The sequence below is a fragment of the Panthera onca genome, chromosome X (assembly GCF_046562875.1).
Source record: "Panthera onca isolate mPanOnc1 chromosome X, mPanOnc1 haplotype 2, whole genome shotgun sequence".
NCBI lineage: Eukaryota > Metazoa > Chordata > Mammalia > Carnivora > Felidae > Panthera > Panthera onca.
Window position 1 is genome coordinate 97,121,567 of NC_138357.1, and position 22,540 is coordinate 97,144,106.

Below are 22,540 nucleotides of genomic sequence, written 5' to 3' on the forward strand. Positions count from 1 at the left end.
GTCAAAAATCATCAATAGCAGATATTAAAACTAGTGGGCAGAAGTCTGATGAAGAACAGAAGACTTACATACTTTCAAAGTATCTTCCCACTAAAGTTCTTACCTTTCCTTTAAAGGAGAATGACAAAGCAGGATGAAAACTCTGGCTTTATGAAGATGATAGAATACCTAAAATTTGTATTTTTTGATAAAAGATAATATCAAAAACGAAGTTTTGCTTGTTTTAAAAACATGAGCCAGTTTTTATTAAAAACTGCATGCTACAAAGCACTATTTATACTACAATACTACTGTTCTTTAAAAATTACCTGTGTATGGGGAACCTGGGTGGTTCAGTTGGTTAAGCGTCTGACTTCAGCTCAAGTCATGACCTCACGGTTCGTGGGTTCAAGCCCCACACTGGGCTCTGTGCTGACAGCTCAGTTTTCGATTCTCTGTCTCCCTGTCTCTCTGCCCCACCCCTGTCTGCACTCTGTCTCTGTCTCTCAAAAATGAATAAACATTAAAAAAATTTTTAATTATCTATTTATTAAAAATAGGCCAGAATATATACCAAAATTACAAAACTGATGATGCTAAATATTGAAATGATTTATTCATTTCATGTTTTACTATATTTTCAAATTCCCTACAATGAACATATATTAATTTTATAAGAAGAAAAAATAAATATGTAAAATAAAACAAATAAGGACTAAGCAGATGCAGGGGGAAAAAAGGCAAAAAGAAATTAAAAGCCCAATAACAGTGCTTTTGTGAGTGCATGATGGGATTATGGATGATGATTTTTTTGTTTGTTTTTGATTGTGGGATTTAAGTAAGATTTAAAAACTACTTTAAACAAATAGCCAATCAAATTTAAAAATGGGCAGAGAATGTGAAAAGGCATTTTGTCAAAGATGACATATGGATGGCCAACAGACACATAAAAAGATGCTCAACATAACTCATCATTAGGAAAATGCAAATTAAACCACAACGAGATAACACTTCACACCTTTCAGATTGGCTACTGTCAAAAAGACAAGAAATAAAGTGTTGACAAGGATGTGGAGAGAAGGAAGCCTTGTGCACTGTTGGTGGAAATGTAAATTAGTACACCAACTGTGGAAAACAGTATGGAGGTTTCTCAAAAAAAAAAAAAAAAAAATAGAAATAGAAATATAACCCAGTAACTTCCACTACTGGGTATTTACCCAAAGAACATAAAAACACTAATTTGAAAAGATATATGCATCCTGATGTTTGCTACAGCATTATTTACAATAGCCAAGATATAAAAGCAACCTAAGTGTCCAATGATAGGCAAACAGATAAAGAAGATGTGGTACATACACACACACACAATGGAACACTACTCAGCCATAAAAAAAGAATGAGGTCTTGTCATTTACAATAACATGGACGGAGAGGGTATTAAGCCAAGTGAAATAAGCCAGACTGAGAAAGACAAATACTCTATGATTTCACTTATATGTGGAATCTAAAAAACAAAACAAATGAATATACCCTTAAATACAGAGAACAGGCTGGTGGTTGCCAGATAGGAGGTGGGTGAAGGGATGGGCAAAATAGATAACTGTATTAACAGATAAAAACTTCCAATGATAAAATAAGTTAAGTCACAGTCAAGAAAAGTACACCATAGGGAACATAGCCAATAATACTGTAATAACAATAACTTTGTATGGTGGCAAAAGATGACCACACTCATGGTGGTAAGCATTAAATAATGCATACAATTGCCCAATCAATATGTTGCATACCTGAAACTAATTAGTACTGTATGTCAATTATACTTCAGTAAAACAATAAAAACATAAAAACTGATGCTCACAGTTTATCAATTTATACACTCTGTTTTTGCTATGCACACATGGAATACAACAATGATGCTTCCCTGATCCTCTCTCCTGGAGCTCCTTCCTCTTACCTCCTGGGTCCTTTTCTACATAACAAAAGATCAAAACCCCTTTCATTAAAACTTCTGTATCTGCTGCTTCTAAGACATAAATGCTGTCCCTCTAAGCACATCTAACATCACTTGTTTAGCACCCAGTGTTATTTTCAAGGTCGGTGCACGGGAATGGATCTTTATATGCTGGCTACCTCTGGTAATGTAATTTCCAAGTGCAGAGCAGTTCCACAGAATTTACACCACTGCCGTTTGCATTTCCAGCCCCGCTCTCCTGGAAGAGCATGCCCTCTAGAGTAAAGAGTGGTGAACAGGGGTTTTTCTTAAAGTGGGGAAGGGAGCTGAGTTCAAAAATAGATATGTCTTTTCTTTTGTACTACAAGAAAGAGATTTTTATTATTTGTAAAAAATGTTTTTTAATGTTTATTTACTTTTGAGAGGGACAGAGAGAGAGAGAGGGAGACACAGAATCTGAAGCAGGCTCCAGGTTCTGAGCTGTCAGCACAGAGCCCGACGTGGGGCTCAAACCCCCAAACCGTGAGATCATGACCTGAGCCAAAGTCGGACGCTCAACCGACTGAGCCACCCAGGCGCCCCAGGAGTAAAAGATTTTTAAAACCGTGTCAGCCTCTATTAGCTTCGTCCACTCTTTCTCACTGATTAAGCAGAGTCAGGTGATGATATCTATATTGTTCCCCAACAGAGCCTTGTGTGAAACAAGTGCTTCCCCCCCTGCCAGGGTGATCCATCTGAGCTCAGCAGAGTCCTGTGGAAACAGGGCCCTGGAAGACAGACCAACACACGGGGAAGTGAACCTGGCTCTACTATCCACAGAGTATTCTTAGTTAGATGCCACTTGCAGAGTTCTTCACAAAGGCAGTGTGGGATCGATTTGTAATTGGTAGCAATGCACGCCATTTGGGAATGCAGACTGCAGACATCCATCCAAAAGGTAGGCAAAGCTTGTGAACGGCTCTTAAAAATTGCCAGTGTACTTACAGTTTTCTCATTATTTTCAAAAGCTTCTCTTGCTTCTTCAAATGTGCAGATTTCTTCTTTGCATTCACGCTCAATGTTGCCCTGTCTTATTTCTTCAAAAAGTCCATTAGCTCTTGGGTAGCGTTTCAATACTGAATTGGCTTTTTCTCCTGTGAGGAAAACTAAGGAGAGAGAAAATAATAAGCATAAAATTAGAATTTAAAAAAACACGTGGAAACTTCATACACAAGGTGAAAACGGCTGGGTGCTCTTTAGAAACCACAGCCAACATCCTGAACCTCTTCCCGTGAGTCAGCAACAAAGTAACATTTAGCTCCAAACCACCACCTCTGCTGTCTTCCTCATCACGTGAGCATGTCCTTTCAGTAGCAGTTGCCCTGGGCAGGGACAGTGACATAATTAGCTGTTAGATTCAGACTTTAGCACATTCCTGCCAACCATCGGCGTTTAAATATAGTAATAGCGATTCCACTGCTTATACTCACTGTTGTAAGTGGATTACCTCCCGGGCATTCTGCTGTTGCACAGCAGCAACCGAATCAAAATCCAGTCTCCAGACTACCAGTCTTTGTCCCTCTAAATAAACCTAAATAAAGCTGCGACTGACCTAGCAACATAAACCCAGAGAACCCCTGCTTGTATGAAGGGAAGGGATGACAAAATAGCATCAAGAAATTAAGATAAATTTGGCCATAATTCATTCCAAGGAACACTAATTATTTTGTTCTAAGTACACTTAAAGTAAATATATTGTGATATTTTAACATATTTAACCCAATTTCACTGTCCTACAGAAAAAAAAAATTCTTCTGCATAAACACTAGAGACATTTCATATAAACACTCAAAATGCACATTTATGATACCCAGTAAAATAAATAAGGCACTAGTTATATGTATACTTATGGGGAATTATTTCTATTTTAACATACAGATTCATTTTATTTTTGTAATTTTTACATTTATTCATTTTTGAGAGACACAGAGAGACAGAGTGTGAGCAGGGAGGGGCAGAGAGAGAGGGAGACAGAGAATCGGAAGCAAGCTCCAGTCTCTGAGCTGTCAGCACAGAGCCCGACGTGGGGCCAGAACTCACAAACCGCGAGATCAAGACTTGAGCCAAAGTCAGATGCTTAACCAACTGAGCCACCCAGGTGCCCCATACAGATTCATTTTAAACTATACTTCAATTTCACTTTTCTAAAAGTGTCATACTTGTTCATATAAATAAAATGCTACAAGAATTTAATCTCTGCTAATGCAAAGAAATCAGAAAACTCTCTAATCTTACTAACATAAGAGAAGGCATATTACAGATAATTTTAAGATATTAAGGAAAAGTCAATATTTTACAAAGAACATTTTGAAGTAAATGAAAAATGAAAAACAGTTAAGTGCTCCTTTAAAGATGGCAACAATAGGGGTTCCCAGGGTGGCTCAGTCGGTTGAGCATCCAAGATTTCAGTTCAGGTCATGATCTTGCAGTGTGAGTTCGAGCTCCGCATCAGGCTCTGTACTGACAGTGAGGAGCCTGCGTGGATTCTCTCTCTCCTCCTCTCTCTCTACCCCTACCCCACTCACTCTGTCTCTCTCAAAATAAATACATAAACTTAAAAAAATTGTTTTTAAATGGCAACAATAGCAATGAATTTAAGGTTTACCTCATTATAGAAATGTGTATTTCACTTTACAGAAGATATGGATTCATTACTTAGGATTCTTCAAAGTATCCAAATTGATACCAGATCGAAAACTATGAGCGGCCTTTCATAAGACTTTCCTTCCTTCTACACCTCAGAAAGAGAACTATCTATAACAATGAATTACAGAGTCCTAGAATATCATTAAGAAGAAACTGTAAAAAATAAAAGTTGTGGCAAGTGCTAGAAATGAAACTAAAAGGGTGCTCTGAGTTGGAAAATAGCAGTGAAATTTTTTAGCACTACTTCTCACAGTGGCAGCATGACAATTCCCTGCACGAATTAAGTCATACAGATTGCTGGGCCCACCTCCCGAAGTTTCTGATTCCGCAGGTCTGGGGTGGGGCTAAGAAGCTGTATTTCTCGTAAGTTCCCAGGTAATGCTGATGCTGCTGGTCTCACTACCATAGTCTGAGAACCACTATCTAAATGTGAGCTCCTTAGAAAACTAGTTCTGAGGAAGGTGTTTATGGAATGTTGGGATTAACAAATTTAACAAATCTGTTACTGTGTGACTTTTGAGGGTCCTTAATATATATTTAATCTGTATCTGCAAATCTCCAAAAAAGGAATACATTTGTCATATTTATTTGAATACGGGCTCCTCTGAGCCCTTTATCAAAGGACATTTCACTGAATTAACAACTTCCTAGCCATTGGTTATGCCCTCTGAAATGACATACAATTCCCTTCCATGGAACAGGTCACCTAATACATGAAGATGGTAAATGATTTCCCCTGAAGTTTCTCTTTTCCAGGATAAACAGGTCTAGTTTCTTCATGTGTTGGGCACATAAAATGGACAGGAGTCTCTGGACTATCTTTATCTCATAAAATACAGTGTCCTACTCTCAGTGCAATACTCCATAACATTCCTTGTTTTTAAACACAATGTATTAATACAGTCTAAGATATCCCTGGCTTTTGGGACAGTTTTCTTTAAAATAAGCCAATCAACAACAATGTATTTTAAGATTTTTAAGAGAAAAAACTAAATTCTGCTCAGAGAAAACTTTCTTTTATGCTATCTACATGGAAAAGGGGGTCAAGGAAAGCAGGTAACTCTTGTAGCCAGAAAGCAGGCTAATTCAGAAGGTTAAACAACTAACTGTAAGTAAACCTATAGTAGGACACAGCTCTTCTAACCCCAGTCTAATCAAATTACCAAGAACATTCCACAAACACGTTCTGTGTATTTCTTGTACTGAGAGGCAAAGTAATATAATACTGAGAACTCTAGAATAAGCTGGCGAGTAAATTTTATGTTACTTGCCAAATCTGGTCAATTAGAAGATACTACCTGGAATAAGAATCTGACCCATAGGAAAGACACTTATAGATTAGTTACGTCTGCCATATGCTAGGGAACAGAAAATTGTGGTAGGGCCTCATCAAAGCAATTTGGAAATCTAATGAACGATACCAGAATTAAGATTTTTTTCAATGTGGAAACAAAATAAAGGAGAAGGTGGCAGCTTGGACCTATAGGAGAAGATCAGACTATCTTTTCCAAAAATACTGGGCATTTCCTGTGATGCAAGGGCTTGTATTTGGACTTCAAAAACTAAGGCAGTGATGTTTAAAACTAAAGTTGATCACTTCCCTCTTCCTCCTTCTCATCAAAGGGTGTGAGTCAGCCCACAGCTGTCCAGAATCATGTGTATGCCTGTATCAGAGATTAAATAATGTGACAAGTATACAGAATGAGAACACAACACTGAGGTGTTATTCAAACATGTAATTTTCTCATTAAAGGAAATAAAGAAAAACCTAAAATGTGTTCTTTAGGTTCAGCTGGGAAAAAGCCTTACTAAAGAAAACATTTAAATGTAAGACTGACACATTCACACCCACCAAATAAGTATATTTATCTTAAAAATGTAACTACTTTTTAAAAAAAAAAAAAAATGTAACTACTTTTTCATGATTTCAAAACTAATAGCTCTCACCTGTGCTTTCTCTTCAAAAGAAAAGAATAAAAATAAATGAGAATGGCTCATGTAACTACCTATATTACTGCCTTAAATAAAAGAGGTGGTTGTAGAATATATTTCTTAATGCATTGTAGGATACTAAAACTGATATTTTAATGCCAAAAATCTTTAGCCAAGTGCAGTCACGTACAAAGATTTCCTGAAAAACAGCAGATGATAAGGCCTGAAAGTTAAGAACCACCTTTGAAAAATCTCTACTCCAATTATCTAATCAGTTCTTTCACCTTGGGTCTGATTTTGCTAAAGGAACCACTATTTAACATTACAAATGTTGACATTTTTCTCTTAGGTGAACAAAATTCTTTTTCTTAGGAAATATTTACTGAATACAGACTATGTACAAGGAGATCATAGCAAGTTACAAAAATGACTAGCAGAGGCCTCTGCCCACAAGGTTCTTCAGTGTAAACGATAATGAAGATAAAAGAGATATACCAAGAACTCTAATACAAGACTAACCATGGTGGATGCTCCTCAAGGTGAGAAAGCAGGCATAGTTCTATTGGGTAGGTATGTTTAGATGACCTAAAGGACCCCTGCAAAGCTTTTTTGGTCTGGCCTTTTTAAGGACTGGTAAGATTGGGATGTGCAAAGATGGTGAGGAAAGACATCCTAGGAAAACAAAACAGTGCGAAGGCTTGGAACTGAATAAAACAAGGGACATAAATAAGGAACAGTGAGTGGTCAATAGGTGCAGAGTGTAAGAATCAAAATGGGAAGTGAAAAATAAAATTGGAAATGGGGGCCAATAGCCATATCATGGAGGCACTTAATATTAAGCTAAAATATTCAAACTATTTGATGGCATTCAAGATTTTAGACCAATACTTCATTACTTAGAAAAATGTATAAATACAACAGATTTATGGGTAGGTTGAAGAGAAAATTCAAGGGAGAGAGGCTATGTAAGAGGCTGCTGACAAGAGACCAGACTGAGAAATAATGAGGCCATGTGTTAGAACGGTGGCAACAGGAATGGAAAGAAGGGGAAAGATAGGAAAGATATGGCTATTGGGCAATTTCTTCAGCCACTACACCTACCATGCACCTTATCCCTCCATTCAAACCAAATCTTACCATTCTCCATTTGTTTCATGCCTAATTGTGTACTAATATTTCATCTGCTTAATGAACTCCTATTCTATTCAGATGTAACAGCCTCTAAAAACTTTCTCCAGGTTCTACTATCCGCGTCATTAGAGGTGCTACAGACTCTAGGTATTTGCATATAACTCAATTACAGCAAGTAATTAAACTATATTATTATTTTTGATATGCCTATCAAAACTCAAGACTGTAAGCTTCCTGAGGGCAGAGTCTGTGTATTAGTATTTTGATCCAACCGGTCTTTCATAATACCTGGTAAAGAACTTGGTAAGAATAGAATTTGATAAGCGTCGAATAAATGAAAACGCACAATGGGAGGAGCTTTAAGACTAAGTCACTAGAAGCTGAGAAACCATGGACTGTGTCTCTAATTATGAAGCAGCACTGCAAACATAATATATGGTTGTGAAATAAATACATTTAGGGCAAAGTTTCTAGTGAGACAGCACTTGAACATCCTTTTTTAGCAAGAGAAACTATCTTTTGAAATGTATAGGATACTTCTATTTATGCTCCCCTTGGAGCAACTTTTGTTCTGAAATAATCATATGATTTCCCCTAATAGTTATGTAGAAGTGGAGTAGCTAGACACATACTGTTTGGGGAAGAGAGCAAAGCCAGATGCTTCTTGGTTTGGCAAGGAACTAGCATACTGGTACCCAAACTATGCACCAAGGGCCCCGAGGGTGCTGCAGCAAATTCATGGAGAATGAGCAGATATTTTGTATTTCTGAAGGAAATACATTGATATTCGAGATCTGTTGCACACCACACAAACTACCAGCTTAAGATAGTTAACATTTTCATCATTAGATAGTTCCAATATTCATTTCCTTTGTGAAGATGGATTTTCAGCTGTGGTTAAAAAAACATACTGTATGAAAAAGCAATATGGAACAGGAAATGGAGGTGACCGTATCCAATACGATTCCAATGGTTAGGGAAGTTGGACAGTGCCCAAGAGGCACACACATCCTGTAAGTAACTGCATGCCTATTTAAAGTTGAAATAAAAATATTCCTTTCTTTCAATTTAGGTATATTACTTTTCCAAATGGCTACTAAGCTGCCAGGATATAAATACTTATTAAGTTGTTTGGACCTAATTACTTAATAAATGGAATTATTAGGCATTTATTTCAACCTATGGCTGCTATGAAAAAAATCACTCTGACAATTAAAGGCACCATAAATTCAGAAAGTTTGGGAAATTCCGGCCTGGAGACACATGGAATCTTGCCATTGGCCTCCCAAATCTATTAGGCACTCCAAGCTTAAACGGGTGGGGAAGTTCCTTCTCTGAAGAAGGAAACAAAGATCCTTTGGAAGATTCAATGTTACAGAACCTCTCATATAAATTACTCATAAGATTAACATCACTAGCCACATCACTCAGTCGTAGATTATACTAAGTTAGCTCTTCCTCAGTTAGCCACCCTGGTTCTAGGAGTCTGCCTGTAGAAGAGACCAGAGATATAAAAACTGAAACAACAAGGTCACTAAATGGCTCAAACACTGGGAAATCAGGCCTACTGTATTATGGAGTGGGCACAGGTAAGTGAAATGCTACATAAAAAGGTTCGCTTTTCATTTTCTAGCACTGCTAGAAATTACTGCCAGCCCAGCTAGGGCAACTTATGTCTCAATTACTGTGGTGATTCCCTTAGTGTCCCTGGAACTGTTCTGGGTACCAGAAAGCCTGGTTTAGGTGCCCGGGTTTTGATGTAAGACTACATACTAGCAACAGTAGCAAGAAGATCAAGAGTAACAGAAAATGGGGACTTTTCACAAACTAATCTAGCATTCCATTATCTTTTCTTCAATGCAAGAGTCAAGACCTACTCTTCTAGACCTAATGTGTAATCCTAGAGTTCTTAAATTTCCCATGGGAATGGGGTTTGACAGGGAAAGAAGAAAGACATTCTTGTATTACCAGGGGCTGTGGTTGTTTGAGTAACAAATGTGATCTCACTGGTATCCCAAGCTCGTTCAGTGGTGGACATCAGTTCCACATTTATAAAGTTAAGAAAAAGTTGTTAAAGTAGACAGCTATGTGAGAAAAGCAAAAACCCTAAGCTTGCTTTCTTCATCTGTGAGATTGAAATAATAGCACCAATCTCATAGTTATAAATGAAGTCATGTACATAAGATACTTTGCTCATGGCTTGGCAAAGAATGAATGCTCAATAGTAGTATGAATTGTCACTGTCACAGTGGCAGTTAATCCATAAAAGGAAAAACAAGAGATCTGCCAAACTGATAATAAAAATACAGTCAGAAAATACACAATAAATGAATAAGGATAGGGTTAACTTGCAGGGAATCTGTATGCTTAATACTAGGGATGCCCGGGAGTTTGGTCTCCTAGGTCAAGTTTGGAATGAAATGTACTAGCTTTATAAAGTGCTGTTTTAAGTCTGAAACTCTCTTGGAGGCACTCAGCACTAGTCTGGACTGTTTATTAAAAATGTACAGATTGATGGTTTGCATCTGACTTAACTAATTATGCAGCCTACTCTCAGCTCTATGATCAGTAGAGTAGCAAAGATTTTCAGTAAACGTGTGCCTTGGCTCCCCAGAAACCAAGGTTATCTTAGACATATCTTGGTGGTTCACAATTGAAGACAAAGCATGTCCTCTGTGACTAAAGATGGCCTTAGGAGCCATTTTTCTCCTTCTGCACCATACCTTTAGCCACTATTAAAGCCTTATGAGAATTTCATAGGTTCTTCCAATTACCTAATGTTGCCCAGTGGCTACAATATACTTTGATGATTAATAAATATTTGGGAGATATCATGAGATTTTAAAATTTCAGAAATTCAGGGCACCTGGGTAGCTAAGTCGGTTAAACATCCAACTCTTGGTTTCAGTTCAGGTCATGATCTCATGGTTTAAGAGTTTGAGTCCCGTGTTGGGCTCTGCGCTGACAGCATGGGGCCTGCTTGGGATTCTCTCTCCCTCTCTCTTTGCCTTTCCCCTGTGAGCACACACACACATGCACGTACTCTCTCTCAAAATAAATAAACTTTAAACAATTTTTTCAGAAATTCTTCAGAACGTAAATTAAGGTCTATTTCTAGTCCTTATTTATAAGGATCTAACACTTGTAACAAAATCATAAGGAAGCACCCTTTACAATAAGTTATATGCTTACTTTTATTAACTTCAAGTTTGATCAAGTGTACGCGGACAGCCTATCATTATTAGAATTTTAACAATAGAGGTGTGTGGGGGGCTCGGTCAGTTAAACTTCTGACATTGGCTCAGGTCATGATCTCATGGTTCATGGGTTCAAGCCCCACGTCACACTTTGTGCTGATAGCTCAGAGCCTGGAGCCTGGTTCGGATTCTGTGTCTCCCTCTCTCTCTCTCTCTCTTTGCCACCCCTCTCCTGCTCATGCTTTGTCGGTCTCTCTCAAAATTGGATAAACATTAAAAAAAATTTTTTTTGAGAATTTTAACAGTAGACCACAATGAAGCTCTTAAGGCTAGAATAAGAAATGAAAATTAAACACAAGGGGCGCCTGGGTGGCTCAGTCAGTTAAGCGTCTGACTCTAGGTTTCGACTCAGGTCATGATCTCAGTTTGGTGAGTTCGAGCCCTGTGTCAGGCTCTGTGCCGACAGCGTAGAGCCTGCTTGAGAGTTTCTCTCTCTGTCCCTCCCCTGGCTCACGCTATCTCTGTCTCTCTCAAAAATAAATAAACTTAAAAAAAAAAAAGAAAATTACACACATGACATATATATATATGTATGTATGTATATAAAGAGTATCAGGAACAGCTACAACAAAACATACTGAATAATTACTTTCTATTCATTTTGAGGTTATCTGATAGTTCAGGTAGCTATTCAATATTTTACATAATCCTTGTGATAGTAATATATCATTTATGCAGAAAACACTCAAATAAACTTAGTCTCATGAACTCAGAAACAAGAGATGACCCTTTAAGGTCTTACATTATAATTTATCTTATGCTTTACCTACAGGAAGCCCCAGCTCCCTTAGACTCATCAAGGATCAAATTATTCAACCTTCATCCATAAGCCTGACTATGAGACTTGAAAGCCTCACTGCACATTACAGCTAAAAGGTAGAAGGGGCAGAGGTGAGCTGAACTAGATCAACACACGGACAGCAACAAGAAGTGAAAGCTGATTAATCTGAAGGCAGAGGCAAAGAGAGAAGACCCTTTGAGGGTTATTTAGAGTAGGTTCTAACCACCTCCCATATTAACAACTCCCAAAGCTGTGAGCATCAGTGATTATGTTTATAATGAATCTGAGTTACTAAGAAAGGGCCATATGATGTTCAGGATATTGTTTAGGAAGGAAGTAGATTATAGGGTCTGTTTTAGAACTAGTTCCATAAAAAATGCTTTTTAGAAAGTTTTTTTTTAACACTTATTAAAAAGGTAAGCATCAGAGATCTGCAAAGTCTATTTATTCTAATGGAAAGTTTATTCCTAGACCATGTCTGTAAATGTTGGCACACCAATGACTGAGTCTATAATAGATCCACACACTAACCAGGAAGCTGTTTTTCTTTTCTGAATGAATTTCTAATATCCTGTTTAGTTGTGAATTTCTCATAAAAGAGAGAATATGCTAAACCATCCACTTATTTGAGCTTTTCTGTTTGTCACATAAAAATTGCCTTTTGAGGGGCGCCTGGGTGGCGCAGTCGGTTAAGTGTCCGACTTCAGCCAGGTCACGATCTCGCGGTCCGTGAGTTCGAGCCCCGCGTCAGGCTCTGGGCTGATGGCTCGGAGCCTGGAGCCTGTTTCCGATTCTGTGTCTCCCTCTCTCTCTGCCCCTCCCCCGTTCATGCTCTGTCTCTCTCTGTCCCAAAAATAAATAAAAAACGTTGAAAAAAAAAATTAAAAAAAAAAATTGCCTTTTGAGACAAACTTTTTGAAGCCAATATCCATTTACCACTTTCAGCAACCGTGTACTGAGACCAATGAAACTGCAGCAAATGATAGGAGTGTGATATGGTGAAAAGGTCCTTAATTTGTACTCAGAATATGCAGATTCCTGTTTCAGGTCCAGCACTAAACTGGCTACATGATTCTGAATTTTCTTGCTTAATTTATCTGGGCTTTTCTCCTAATTAGTGAAGCTAAGGTGTTGTATATGATTTCTTAGGCTCTTTCAGTTGTAACTCTGAAGAATTTTATAACTGGAAAGGTTTTTGTTGAGTAGGAATAGTGTATCTTATCCAAATCCTTTTGAGATATTAATACGCTATTTACAGCCAAGCAAACACCATCCCCCCCAAACCATAAGTATGTAGGTAAGTAAATAAATAAATAATAAGAGAAAATCAACAAGGCATGCTCCCCAGCTAACCCCGTGCTCAGGTTTATATAAAAAAATAATCAAGTGTCATACTCATAATTCCTTGTTTTCTTGTTTGTAAGCCATTTTGTACTATTATTTACTCAGTTGGGCATGCATACAATGCCTTCAAGGTTTTTTCTGGCTGAAAAAGGTATTAAATGGTATTTCTTATCACAGACTGATGGAAATAAGTTTCCCTAGGAAAACAAATTCCCACATTCCAAAGTGACATTTCACTTACTAAAAAACAAAATTATGCAAACTAAAAAGATGCCAGACCATCTTCCTATTTCTTGATAAGGTGAAAAAAATAAAGTGTTTCCCAATTGTACTTCACCTCTGTAGCCTATCTGTAGAATTTAAAGGTTAATTTTTTTCATAGCAGGTAGGTTTATAATTCAAAATTTGTTGTATGGTGGTGTTCATGTACCCAATAAAGATATCACAAATGTATAGCTTAGTTAGAATGGTATGTAGAATATACATGTTTTCATCGAAATTAGGGAGCTGAAACCCATATAAGAAATCAGATATTTAAAAAATAATTTGAAGTGACAGGACTGAGCTAATCAAAGTGGGAAGTCTCAGGGTTTGAGAGAAGAAATAATTGTTGCTAGTATCTTTAATATCCCGAAGCTGCTTCTTAAGGACAATGTGGTGGTTATAATCTGTACCTAAGACTTGAAAAAATATGTATCTTTGTGCTTCCGGAGGTATGCAACAAAATGCCAGATGATAACAGGCAGGTTTCCGGGAGTAAGTGTGGAGCAAATGCCAGAAATGGATTTCTATAAAAGAGAAAACAACAGAGGTAATGTATGTCTATAAAGTCAATATTCTTTAAAAACAAAATAAACATGGTTCTCCCCAGAATGAGTCTTACTAACTCAATATGGTTTTCTTAAAAGCCAAATTTTACATCATATATTCAGATGTCTCTTGTCCAATGATTTTATGTATTTTCCTTAATGTTTTATTTATTTTTTAAGAGAGAGAAATAGAGTGGGAGTAGGGAAGGGGCAGAGAGAGGGAGACACAGAATCTAAAGCGGGCTCCAGACTCCAGGCTGTCAGCACAGAGCCCAATGCAGGGCTCAAACCCACGAACCATGAGATCATGACCTGAGCTGAAGTCGGACACTTAACCGACTGAGCCACCCAAGCACCCCAATGATTTTATGCTTAATAAGGAATAATGAGATACAGAGAAATGGTAAAACAGATTCTCTTACAAAGAAATGTAGAAGGCCAAGTTTTCTTTGAAGGAATTTTATAATTTATAGCTCCTTATTAAAAAATTCTTCATGAAATGGTAGATGGCAGCACTCAAGTCAAAATTAAGCACACAATCAGGTGAAATCATCAAAACAGAAGAATTCCAAAGATAGGTATTTCTCCTATCACTAACGTCTTGATTGTATCAGCAAGAAGATCATTGGTTTTAGTGTTTACACTTCTTACAACCATAAAAATTTCCTTTTAGTTTATGGATTCTATCTACATTGATTACAGTTCTGTCCCATATGGAAGAATATGGAAATAACTATAACTGATAATCACCATTTAATGGGAAAAAGAGATGTAGACAGAACTCACCAAATATGAAATATGGTATTAAATACCTGTGTTATAGTGAATGCTTTACAACTTGTCAACAGACAGTGTAATACCACCCATGTGATAGTCAGCTGTAATCTAGACTGTAGGAGTGGATTAAGTGTCCTAATAGAATACATTCTACAGTTAATCAAAAAGTCACATTTCAGATGGCAAAGATTGCATTCAGCTACCTTTTTCTTCTGCCAACAACAGCAGAGCATGATGGATTTAAGAAACAGACTCTCAATGACAAATTAGTGCCTTTGTTAATTAGCACACAGATTTCAGAAATGAATTTTTACTGGTGAAATTAATACTGTTTATATGTGAATTTTCTCTAGAAATGAAAGCAGAATGCAAACTTTTGCTTTCTCTATCTGAAGGGGAGGTGCTACATACCAGGAGCACTTTGTTTTCTTCCTTTCCTGTAAGGTGGCTCCTCAGGGACCCTTTAGAAAAGTCGGTGCTTCACTGAGCATACTGGAAACCACAGACCCATTTCAAACCCTTCATTTTACTGACAAGAAAACTGAAGTCCAGAGGTTAAGTAACTTACCCAAGGATACAGCTGCTTCATTATAGAACCAGGGCTATACCTTGGTTTCTAGAACCATACAATGCTCTCCTTTAGACTCAAGTTACTTCTATGAAAAACATCATAATATGTGAGTTATGGCTTATGTCTAAAGATTTACTTTCCTTTATTCTAAACCAGTGGTTCTCAGCCCAGGGCAATTTTGCACCCCCAGGGAACATTTAGCAATGTTTGGATACATTTTTGGTTGTCACAACTTGGAGAGGAAGGAACCACTGGCATCTAGTATGGAGATGCCAGTGATGCTGCTAAACATCACTAAACCGCTGCTAAATGTCACTGAGTTGTACACTTTAAAAAGGTCACTTCTGTGTTACGTGAATTTTGCCTCAAATGAAAAAAATGTCAATAGTGAAGCCTAACTTATGTACCAAAGGTTATTTTCTTGTTAAACAGGTAAAAGGCATCAAAGACAAAAAGCATCAAGCATTACAATGAGATGTTCTGTTTTGTTCTGTTTTTTAAGTAGCTTGACCCTTCAATAGTTAACTCATTTTCCTAGTGGGAAAGACTTGCCAGGAAAAAATAATGGCTGTTGTCAACCCCAAGCAGATCTGTATTACTGTTATAAAATTATGAAGGTAAGGGTTTACGATAAATTGGTGACATCATCTAAACTGCAGAGGCATGAATATGCTACCGTAATAAAGAGACTCTGAAATTTAATATAGGCCAGAAAATGAAATAATTAATTGTCTTTAAATGTGTGCCTTTACTTGAACTATAAACCAGGGAGCTGTGAAATAAAATTAGACACTACATTAAGAGACAGTCACTTTACAAGGCTTGTCAGTTTGAATGTTCATTCTCTGTTTGACAATATAGAGCTGTATGCTCAGAGTTAAAGTTTAGGATTGGCCTCAACTGAACAGTAGTTCAGCACTGAATCCAAGAGCTTAGAGACAGATATACTGTGGTAGCTGTAAACCATCTTTCTGTCCACTAAGTCTTGATAAGTGGGGGAACATCTCTGGGTTTCTTGGGGTAAAAGGAGCCAAGCACATCCAGGGACCCAATGAAATTATGCTGCTACATTTTAATAAAAAAAAAAAAAACAGAGGCTGTAACTGGCACATTTGCCACTTTTTTTTTTTATAGCACAATGATATGTTCATGTATACTAGAACATCAAGGACATTAAGCTACCATTAGGTATAGAATATGATGACAGAAACTGACTTTTTCAGATTAAGATTTTACAGACCCTGGGTAGGGTAAGAGCTATTTTCACAGACTAAATAATGAAAGAGGAGAAACAAAAAGTGCTAAGCTATCTTCATATTCTTATTTTAATTATTCTCCACAAATAAGACCTGTCTGTTTGCCATCATTCAGCTCTTCCAGACATTGTTCTCTATACAACAAAGCAAAATTAACCCTTTTGAAAATTTATGGCTAAATATTATTCCTATTTTGTAAAACAGGTTTGCTATAATTGAGACAGCATAATGAATTTCTACCATAAGCACTGTTCCTAACGTAAAGACAGTAAATTTAACAATCAATAACTATATATTAGACTAATAAATACCATGAACTGCTGCTAGAGCACTTAGAACATACAGTAAGAGAACTACGTTCTAACAAAAAAAGTTCAGATGCAAAACAGGTATGACTTAAAAAACCACATTTGGGGCACCTGGGTGGCTCAGCTGGTTGAACGTCCAACTTCGGCCTAGGTCATGAACTCGCCCTTCCCAAGAGTTCGAACCCTGCGTTGGGCTCTGTGCTGACAGCTCAGAATCTGGAGCCTGTTTCAGATTGTGTCTCTCTCTCTCCCTCTCTCTCTCTCTCTGCCCCTCTCCCACTCATGCTCTGTCTCTCTCTCTCTCAAAAATTAACATTTAAAAAAATCAAATTCTACTCAAACATTGTACAAAACAATAACCTCCAAAATTTTTAGCAAGAAAAATCCCAAGAAATTGCTTTGTGGAGTACTGAGACTTGTCATTTTGTCATGAATATACCAGTTGCTCAGGGGGTGGGAGGTAGAAAAGGTAGAATAAAGTTTTAATTTCCATCTGAAAATAATAAATACTCGATCATTATGTACATAGTATTTTGTGAGCCTATTATACACATTTGTAAAATATTCACATTCTCTTCTTTGTGCAAATAGTAATTCTCCACTAAAATCTTATGATTTTATTCATACATGCTGTTCCTTTTTGTAACAGCATCTCCCCTTGTTGTCTCATACTATTCTGGTGTTCCATAATGTATTATATTCTTCCTGTTAAGAAAAACCACAAAGACAAAAACGTATCAATCAAGAAGGGTGGCTTTTACCAGGTAAGTGGTGTCTTAAGCCTCTAACTTTAGGCACCTCACACTGGGCTGTGTGCCCCGCTGCTCAGAAGACTTTGATATTTGAGGCACTCCACCATCTGATACACATGTTTTAACTGTTATCATAAATGGTGAGCCAAATTCTCTTTGCCCATCTGTCCAGTCCCCCATGCTTCAAGAAATATATGAACGTCACCGTAGATCTTTGAAAACATTTTCTTCCAAACTTTTCAAATCAACAGATAGCTCCTAAGTTTTTAATTGACTTTATACACTACTAATGACTAGGGCATTCAGAACATGGTTTATTGAAAGAAAAGAAAAACTGCATAGGACATAGGGACACCTAAGTTTGCGCTATGGCTCTTCATTTTATAGAATGTGGACTTCAGATGCGACTTTCTCTCATGACCCTCAGTTTTATAATATATAAACTAAAGATAATATCCCTAATTTACATCACAGAGTTCTCTTACAACTCAAGTAAGATAACATATGAGAAATATCTAAGAGTTATGAAGTGTTCCACAGATACTTGTTAATATCAAAATAATTATATATTCTTAAAAGTCCTAAATACAGGGGTGCCTGGATTGCTCAGTCGGTTAAGCACCTGACTCTTGATTTCGGCTCAAGTCATGATCTCACAGTTCATGGGATTGAGCCCCATGTCGGGCTCTGCGCTGACAGTGCAGAGCCTTCTTGACATTCTCTCTCTCCTTCTCTCTCTGCCCCACCCCTGCTTGCACTCTCACTCTCTCTCTCAAAATAAATAAACATTAAAAAAAGTCCTAAGTACAAAGCCCTAGCTCAGAACTCATATATATATATATATTTATATATAAATATATTTACTATATATATACTATAAATATTATACTATATACTATATATAGGATAATGTAATATAATATACATACCATACATTAAATATAGTATATAATAGATAATTTACTGTGCTATACTATATGAAATTACTATCAATATATATTTAAATATAGCATATTTAAATACCATGTACTATTATATAGAATATAAATATATAGTATATTATTACATATAGTATATATATCCCATATACATATTTACTACATATATATATATAGTAAATCCCATTTTACTATATATGTGTGTATATATATATATATATATATGTGTGTGTATATATATATATATATATCCCATAAATACATATATATAACATATATGGGATATATGTAGAGTAAATGGGATTTCAAGGATATAAAATGGACAGTGATGGTGGTCTCATAAGAAATTAAATACAAAAGTGTGTTCTTATCCTCCCATCACCATTTGTAAGACATGGCTTACAATTTTTTTCATGTCACATAAAAGAATGATTCATTAACATATTTATAAATAATTTCTTCATCCAGTATCAAAGGATACTAAAAGAAATTCACCTCAATATTAATTTTAATTTTTCACCTACACTGTTTGGTTTCCCAGCTGTGTTCTTTGTTTCCAAGCCTCCTCATTAATGAGGCTAGTGCCATGTCTTTGTGATATTTTCCTCTGCTGCCCCTTTGTATGACACATTGAGCTATGTTTGTCAGAATCTTTGCCAAATCCAGTAAAAAATTCATTGTATGATGCCAGAAAAGAAAAAAAAAATTACCACACAGTACCATCTTTTTTCTCCCACTAACAGTGACAGCAATTAGCAAGTGAAATCAGGCAAGCTAAGTAAAGCTTAGAGAGTAAAGGATGGAGAGGCTTCAAGACTCAGGATGTTAAGAATGCTTTTAAAGTGGACAACACAAACAGTCAAAATGCTGCTATTATAAGTTTCCAGGTGTTTGTAAAGTAGCATTTTTGGGAGCACTTCTCTTACTTCATCTCCAGGTTGGAAATATGCCCATCTTTGCAAATAACAGTACCATGCCCTATCCTTTATCAAGAACTCTTATTAGTTGCCTGACCATTTAAATAAACACCTGCTGAAGCACCTTTAAAGTAAGCTCCTAAAGATCTCCTTGCTAATGACCCGAGGATCATTCTGAAAAGGAAGAGATGAGACAAGGAATGTGTTGCTCTCAGTGCAGCTTTCTTCTTCATGTGGTCATGATGAAATCCAACAATCCAAACATTATCAAAATCCACCTGAAGCCTAAGATTAGGTAAGGACCAAGCCACAATGAGTTACTCCAGAAACTTGTGCTGACAGCTGACTTAGGGTTAGAACATGGCATGGATTAGTCCCAGAATTTTCAACAGTTCTTTTTAAATGTATTCATTTTCTTATATTTCTAAACTAAATTTATTCAATTTTTTTACACTTCTAAACTATCAGGAGATTGACATATTTTGTGGAGGTTGGGAAAAAACCAAAATCCCTGGGGCTAATCAATCCCTAAAGAAATCACTGGAGAAAAGAGGCAAAATCTGACTCAACAAGGTTCAGGAAGAAACTTTCCATCACTGATCCATAGTCCTTGGGGCTACCTTCTAGGGCCCATACTAAGGTGGGGCAGGCAAAGTGCTTAGAGCACAAAATATTAAGGAGGTACTCTCTATCACTTGCATAACCCTAGTCCCATTCCTGCTGCCTACAAAAACATCTGATCAAAAAACTTCATTTTAACTGTTAAGAGACAAAACCAATGAAAATACACTTATTCAATAAAGACAAGAATGAGCAGATACCACTGCTCTCTTCTATTATACTTCAGAGTTCCCAACACACTTTTATATGTATCATTACATTATGCCAACCACAACTTCCTGAAGCTGGAAGTACAGAATATACGAACCCCACTTGAGGTGGACAAGCAGATATAGGGAAACTCTAGGAATAGATCAAAGTACTAGAAGTAGAATTTTTTTCAGGCTTCTGACTCTATGCCCAGTACTCTTCTCACTATACTACACAACCCCAAGTCTCCCTCTGAGGTCTTTTATGCATCTGCTTTTATGGTCTATGTTGATTAGGATTATTTATGAAGTCACTGGTGGTTGGTTACTATTAACAATAAAATGACTTTGAATTTGTCTATTGTCTCCTGCCCATAAATAGTCTCATGAGAAAGGAAAAATCAGAGGAATTCACCTAATGGTTCTTAATGCCAGGCTTTAACATTTTAGGGGAAATCAAAACCATTTATAAATCAACCTAACAATGAATTTTTTAATACTGTCATTGGTTGCATAGCAGAATCATTTTTTTGTTTATTTAATTATCAACAAGGTTTAGGAACCAATGGAAGCAAATGAGTAACTTTCCCAAGAGTTGCAAAGAAGCTCGGATTAAGGCAGGTCTATAGATATCAAGCTTGAGCCATCTCTCCCTGTACTGAGAGATGTTCAGAAAAGAGGAAAAACAAAAAAAAAACCTTGCCAATGAGCAGCATGTGGTCTGTTGGTGTTTCTCTGCATAGCCCTGCTTCAGACAAAAACTTTCTAACACTAACCAGAAATACAATTTAGATGTTCACAAAAAAAACACATTGAGCTGCAAATTTGATTTCCTGTATATATAGATTAATATGGAGAAAGTCTAAATTATTTAAAAGCAAGAGAAACTTACTCCTCCCCATGTTTTCTTGTGGTCTCTGGCAGGTCCCTGGATGATGATTCCCTGTATAAAACACAGCGCATACACATAGTCAGATTCACAGAGACTGAGTCACTATATCAAATAAGTTCCATTAAAGCTAATGTGGTCAACATGAGCATTTCATTTTAGTGCATTCCAATCTTGCCCCCTTACACAAATGTTTTCTTCATCACAAACAGATATCTAACTTTAGAGAAACACAGCATTCTGGAGGCATGGACTCTATCTGTTATCAACTTACTATGTCCTTATTTGCCTACCATTAGTTTCTGCCCTTGCCATATAAAAGTCATCCAATTGGTCACATGCTTATTTCTTAGGAAGGCAGTGATATAAACAAAAAATATTGGATAAAAAAGCCAAAAAACCCAATTATAATAGCCAACCTAGGATGTTATTAGTTTGCCTATCCCTGGCTTCTCTTCAGTGTCATTCTGTGACAAATCCAATACCCTTTAGGGTATAACACTATCTTGAATAGTGTCAAACAGCAATACCCTAATTAAATAATCCCTGAAGCAAAGCAGCCCACAGAGTTATTACCAATAAAGACTATGAATCAATATCCATGAATTACTGACAACAGAGATTTTGAAGGAAAAAACACACAATCCAAATGCAGGTATACATGGAGGAACAGCAATTCTGTTTTTAAAAGTTGAAAATGTACACACAGAAGCCAATTCATACCTTAATGCTTCACTTTCTTACAGGGCTCAATAATAGAATTACCACACATTTATTGTTCACCTGCCACATTCCCAACATGGAGCTAAGCACCAGAGAGGCAAAATTATAAGACGTAATCTATCTGTCCCATTAAGGAATGTATAGCCTACTTGAAGTTAAGCATATAGGAGAATGGTATCATCAAGATGGCCATACAGGTCATTCCCAACTATAGTCTCCCTCACAAGAAGACCAACAGTCAACTATCCATAGAAGAAACATCATTGTCAAAATCCCACATTAGAAGGGTAAGAGGACTGGACACACTCTGACACCACTGCCCTTCCCCTACAGTGGCACAGTGACACAATGAGAGCCCCCCACCAGGGCCTACAGTTTCTATACTGGGAAAAGAGAGCCCGGGGCAGACATTTAGCTCCCCCAGCACATGGGACACTTCCCAGGAAGCCCATTCATGTCTTGCCTCACAGGGGTCCCTGGAAGAATGTGCAGGGCTTGACTACTGGGGACAGAGATGGAGAAGGGGGTGGGGCTTACAGCAAATTGTGTTCAGGTCTTGGCTGATGGCTTTCCTGCTTGCAGCAGCACTCCTAAAAAGAGATCCCAATCAGCAGCTCTGGCTATCCACAGAGCTGAGCCAGGGGCCCCCTCTGGCTTACAGAACTTGGTTGGGAGTTTTGCCTGATTTGCATCCCCAGTCAGTGGGCCATACTTACAGGGGGGCCTGTTCT

The 22,540-nt window shown here is 37.2% G+C and overlaps 1 protein-coding gene across 3 annotated transcripts in view; it reads right to left on the bottom strand.

Annotated features, from left to right (window-relative positions):
* The window catches only part of PRRG1 (proline rich and Gla domain 1), a 316,191-nt gene that overhangs the window by 61,359 nt on the left and 232,292 nt on the right, over positions 1-22,540 (bottom strand). For all 3 annotated transcript variants that reach the window (XM_081794168.1, XM_081794169.1, XM_081794170.1), the window contains exons 2-3: positions 21,090-21,140; positions 2,915-3,075 (exon numbers count right to left, since the gene is read on the bottom strand). In XM_081794168.1, coding sequence (XP_081650294.1) covers positions 2,915-3,075; positions 21,090-21,140 — 212 coding nt within the window. The remainder of the gene's footprint in view (positions 1-2,914; positions 3,076-21,089; positions 21,141-22,540) is intronic.